We start from the raw sequence: 6,000 nt of genomic DNA, 5'->3' as shown, positions 1-6,000 counted from the left end.
ATCATTTAAGAAATATAATAATTATAGCAAGTATCTAATAACTTTTTGAAATTATGTTTAAGCAAACATTTTATCTTTGTTATAAATTTATTTTGTCATAAAAAATACATATGTAGTTTATTATTTTAATATCATTTTAACCAAATATTTGTATCATAAATAAATATCACATTTTGTTAATTCGTTAAAAAAAAGATAATTTAAACAACCTATACTTGTGAGAATAACTATTGACGATGTTCTGCAATTTACTGCTACTACCTGTTTGAATAGTAATATACAGATTATCATTTTAAACAGAATCATTTGGTACTGACTGAATTTAATTGATAGTTTTAAGTTAAAGTGAATTCTCCGACAAAACACAATCCAAGTTTAATGATAATTTTCATTATATTAATTAAGTTTATTATAAAATGTGTAGAAAGTAATATTATAATAATTATTATGAACTTATAAAAAAAAATTAATTAATCATACACAGCTCAAATGTTTTGACGTCAATTTAAAAAATACTTGAGCATCAAAGGAGATTAATTCCAACCATTATTTATTTTTATTTTTTGAATATTTTTTATTCATGTATTTGTTTTTTTAAGACTAAATATAATAATTACATGTGAATCACAAATCCAAATTGTTTCTTTTGAATATCAAGCTAAGATATATTTAAAACATTCATATTATGGTATGAAATAAAAATATATTCCATATAATTTAATCATCGTATATAAAATGTAAAGTTTATGCCATGGATATGCGTAGATTACCATTGTTAATTAATTAATATTGCATTATATTGAAATAATTATGTAGGTACTTAATAAGTTATACATGTAATTTTTTTTTTGTAATAAATCTTTTTATTAGAAAATTTGGACGAATAATAATAAATATCATGCACAATCTGTAATTAAATTACATAATTGAATTTAAAGAATATTTATTTAAATATTTTCCGTCGATAATTATTTTTGCAGAAAAAAATATAATTTGCATTTAAAAATTTGCAAAAATGCAGTTAGCAATAGTATACCAACTGTTCTTTTCGTTAATTATTTACATGTACGTGATATGCTTTCCGGATGATGTGTAATAATATTTTGTATCGCATAACTATTTAATTCAACATGATAAATTAACCGATATGCTATTATGATATTAATTACATTTGTGAATCTGAAATGTATTTTGAATCTATAAATACCTACTTATTTGCAACAGATATAAAAATATCTTAAATGTAATCACATGCTATTATACACTTCATATACTTAGTTTATGTATGTTTAAACTTTAAAGTTTCTCGAAAACTCTGCGACAATTGTCCATATAATTTATGAAAAGTCACCACTAGCAATGTCACCAAGAACTTGTTGATGACAATATCCGGAGAGCTTCCACTTTTCACTGTTAGAAATAAAAAAGAATACATATGAAACGATATAATTACTTTTATTTTGTTTACATATCATTTAATCATGACATTTAACTAAGTACTATAAAATCTCAGGTAGATCTATATTTGTCATTTAATTGGCTTACGGGTTTTATATATAACAATAATATTTATTTCAATGTCTAATGTAAATACTTCAAAATAAATAATAGGAAAATACGATAACGATATAGGTATAGGTATGTCATTATTTTTTATTTTATAGTCTCTATTTATATAAAAAAAACTATTAATTTAAGGAGTTCTATTTAGTTTTAAATGATGAATTATTGAATTAGTTTTTAAGTCACTATCAATACTACCCAGATTGTATTAATAAAGTTACGATAACCGACATAGCTATCAACTAATAAACTTATCCTTAGAATGAAAATATATAACATATATTTTCCTCTTTTATGAAAACAAAAATAAAGTATTTACAGTCTGTCATAAATATATAATAAATTATTATTGATTTCGTTATATGAGCAATATATGAGAATTTCGTTACTGTATAATATTTAATTACGCAAATTACAATTATAAATAATTCATAACAATGAATTCGTCTATAATTTTTATAACCACCACGATCTAGATAAGTTTTTTAAGTCACTTGTATTACTTACAGTAAACAAATGATTTACATTTAAAAATGTTTTTCGGGTGTCTGGTTAAAAAGGCCGCGATCTCTTCCACCTCAAAGATCCATTCATTCAATCAAGCTGAAGAAGAAAAAAAATAATCTCACCTAAAAGCAAAGCTTCTCTGTTATCAATCAAAGGCGCCACCCTCTCGAGCAGCGACTCCTGATCGGCAGTCCAGAGTACTGGAGACACTCTCGCTGCACACCTCGCGCGCAAGGCTCCGTCAGGAAAATGTTTGGAAGTGAGCTGAAGTTTGAGTCCCAGGGAGGCTGTAAGGAGACCGTGCTTGTGTGACACCGGCTGGTACTCGATCAACTCGCGGGGACTTGTTACCTAAGTAGAATAGAAGTGCATCAACGTAATATATCATTTGTCAATGTACAGAAGAATAACAATCTTGTTGGATAATATACCTGAGATATAGCGTAATAATAATATATCTGAACCTGAGAGTATTTGTGTCGCAATTGAAAAACGCAGCTTTTTAGTCATAAAATTAAAATTAATGAATTCCTGACATTGTTTTCGCTTGGTATTCGTTTATTTTGTGTGCGAGTAACAACACAACAAGATATGAATATTAAATAATAACGAATGCGTTTTAAATGAGATATTTTTGTTTTTTGACTTGACTGAAAAATTTACATTTTTCAATTACACTCTTAGGTCGAAATGTTTTTGTGTTTATTCAAATTGCTTATTTTTATCGTAATTAATAAAAATTACTGCTAATAAAAAATACATTCCAATTTATGTTGTTTATATGTATTAGAAGTAATACATAAATACTTTGTTTTTGTATTATATTTTATTTTGTGTACTATTTTTTCACATTTTTATTTACTTATTTTTAGTCTTTTATCTGATATTTTTAATTTACTTATTCAGAGTGAAAATTCAATTTATTCAAACAACTAACGTATCAAGTATAATGATTTATGTAATTAAGTATATATTATGTTGTATAACATAGCTTAACATGGATATAGATTATAGAACGACATGAAACATCAAATTTGTGATAAGTGAAAAACAAATATTATTCATTAAAATAATTTAAAACCTTAAATTATCCATGTAAACCGAGAAAAGAAACTGCATCGGTACATTATAATAAATGGTTGTTGGGCATGGAAGGGAGAAGGAAGCCTGTGGCTGAATTATTATCTTAATGATAAATGCTCCGCTGAAGGTAACCAAGGTGGCAGAACCCCATTATTACAAATATTAAAATAATTTTTAACATAAACAGTGATCGGTAAGGATATATTCGATATGGAAATAGTATCTTAACATAGGGAATAATTCCGTATAGATTGAGAAATATAAGCTTCTGATTATATTGTTGATATTCCACACTATGCCCTTACTGAGTGAAATTCTTACCACCCATCAAGGTGGTATGAATGCTTTGACATATGTTAAGGTTCTGCTGATGACTTTGTAGTGTAATTAAAAAAAAAACTCAAACTTTATTATGGTAAGTATATTATGTTTGTCGTACTGTACTTATATTCTTATTCTACATACGAGTAAAATTTTTACTACAAAACTAGGCAAAATTTTTATTATGGAACATATATTTAAGTATAGTAAAAAAATCAATGGTACGTTAATTTACAATATATAGAAACGAATTATAAATATATTAAAGTTATATACCTTTTCATCATTGACGTACCAATGCAGGATAGAGGCCGGCGAAGATCTTCCTGACGTACAATTTAGATTGAGAGTATCTCCAATCTGATAATCAACCCCTTGTCCACTTATGTGGGGACCATCTCTGGGTAAATCTACACAACAAAATATTCTTATTATAAACATACAAAGCGTAAAGTTTGATAGTTTTTAAGTAAAATGTGACATAATTAGAGCGATGCCGAGCGAGAGAAAATTATGCAATATGCATCATGTAAGAGCAGTCAGAAATATTAACAGTAATTAAATGTACCCTATGTAATTCGTGCGCAGTAAAAGAAATCGCAATATACGCAACTGCAAGGTTAAGTTGTTCAACTATAAGACTGCACCAATACTTTCTTTACAATAAAATAAAATAATAATATATATTTGTAGTTAAAAAAATATATTAAATGGTTTGTTATTGATCTTACCAACCTTAAAATGTTTTTCAAAAATTTATTCACCAAAGTTTCATTAATTTAACATGCCTACCTTAACTAATAATATATTGATATAATATTATATATATATATCCATATAATCATGGTTAGGACTGATTTCGTCTGTTATCTGATAATTTAAATTTCTTAAGACGAAACCAGCCATGGTCTTTATTAAATTATGTAAATTAAGTAACATAATATTATTATGTTTTGTTTATGTCTTTCTAACATAAAAATCATGTACATAATATATAATATAAATATTTAACTTTGAAGTAACTTTTATCAAACACATGAAAAAATTCAGGCATCATCCATGGCATTACAAAGGCAAGAGGACATTCGGGACGTTATGGCAAAAATTAGTTATATCTGGGGCTATATTATTTAGCATAATAATGTCAGCGTCCCGAAAGTGCATCAGCAATAGTTATTTATTTTCATGACAAGTTACAAGTATTTTTTGACAGTGTAGTTTGCTAAAAACATCTGACGATGCAGTGAAACTCCGATTCTACGGTTTTCAAGGGACTGTAAAAAACGATAAATGCGGGATATATAAAAAAAAACTCGTTTTTCTCCTGGATTTTTTTCGACGTCTTGAATTATTTTCAGTTTCTCAGCCAAAGTTCTAGTTTTCTTCATAGGGGGCATTTTAATTGCGACTTATAAATACGAGATGCGAGGCAAGCCTGAGCGCCAAACGACCTGTGCAAACAACGCGACGCGACTGAAAGGTCTATATGTATCATAAACAATTCTACGAAAGCGAAATGAAAAATATTCAACAAAAACGGTCAATCGGAATAATATTTTTGACGAGGCCATAATATTTAGGCGATAGATAGATCGAGGAAAACGATAAATCGGGGAACGGTTAATTCGGGATTATTTAACATTGTTCTTATGGATGTTTGGCGGTACTTTCAAAAATGAACGATCCATGCGGGAAAATGATTTATGCGACAACGGTAGATCGGGGTTCCACTGTGGCCAACTGCATAATTTTTTACTAACGCTCTATTGGGTTACCATTATCGGTTATTGTTACATTCACGTAATTTAATCAAATTTTTTTAGAGTGGAATTTAAAAAAATATACTACAAACAGATTATTCTGGAACTACAAAGGGTTTATTATTTTTCTTGTGACGTTGGAATGTGTTATTATCTATATTTTTTAAATGAATTTTCATCGCAATTATTCCGGTTAAATAGATTTTACTGTGCGAAATGTTAGTATTAATAGTGTGCATAGAAAATGTACATCGAATAATCTCTTCCTTGTTTTATTTTTTCTATGATTAGTAGTGTCGCCAATTATAGTTATTATAAATATTATAATAAAAGCTCATCAACATATGTTATAAATTAATGAATTCTTTTGAGATCTCATTATATATATATATTGACTTATTGTCTAATATAACGGTGTAATTTTACTTACAAACAACCTCCATCCTCCCTTCACCCCCAACTGAAGCGAAGCTAGGTGCTTCTGCCGAGACTTCGCATCTATAAATCCCTGAAGTTTTCAAAGTCACCCCTTTTAGCGTCACTCGTTTGTCATCAGATAGTTGGTGCTAGTAGGAAAAGAAAACGAAATATTTACATACTAAAATAGCTTTTTTACTTATAACAAGAATATGACTGTTGAAAGCGGATTTAATATTTTTTTTTTAAGTCCGAGTTTAAAACTTATCGCATATTTTTCAATCCGAATTTTCGCTCCCTCGGTTCGTTTCATTTTAATTTTATTATAGAGTTTGAGTTTACAAATTAT

At 27.7% G+C, this 6,000-nt stretch overlaps 1 protein-coding gene across 4 annotated transcripts in view; it reads right to left on the bottom strand.

Annotated features, from left to right (window-relative positions):
• Positions 1-596: 596 nt before the first annotated feature.
• LOC147068245 (cell adhesion molecule 2-like) overlaps positions 597-6,000 on the bottom strand; it is a 52,624-nt gene continuing 47,220 nt past the window's right edge. For all 4 annotated transcript variants that reach the window (XM_085952672.1, XM_085952675.1, XM_085952673.1 and 1 more), the window contains exons 4-7: positions 5,665-5,800; positions 3,751-3,884; positions 2,193-2,421; positions 597-1,410 (exon numbers count right to left, since the gene is read on the bottom strand). In XM_085952672.1, the coding sequence (XP_085808798.1) occupies positions 1,280-1,410; positions 2,193-2,421; positions 3,751-3,884; positions 5,665-5,800 (630 nt within the window). In that variant the 3' untranslated portion in view covers positions 597-1,279. The remainder of the gene's footprint in view (positions 1,411-2,192; positions 2,422-3,750; positions 3,885-5,664; positions 5,801-6,000) is intronic.

Source organism: Rhyacophila brunnea, unplaced genomic scaffold (assembly GCF_057557595.1).
Source record: "Rhyacophila brunnea isolate RB1 unplaced genomic scaffold, BYU_Rbru_1.0 scaffold_3, whole genome shotgun sequence".
NCBI lineage: Eukaryota > Metazoa > Arthropoda > Insecta > Trichoptera > Rhyacophilidae > Rhyacophila > Rhyacophila brunnea.
This window is presented reverse-complemented; position numbering and strand designations above follow the sequence as displayed.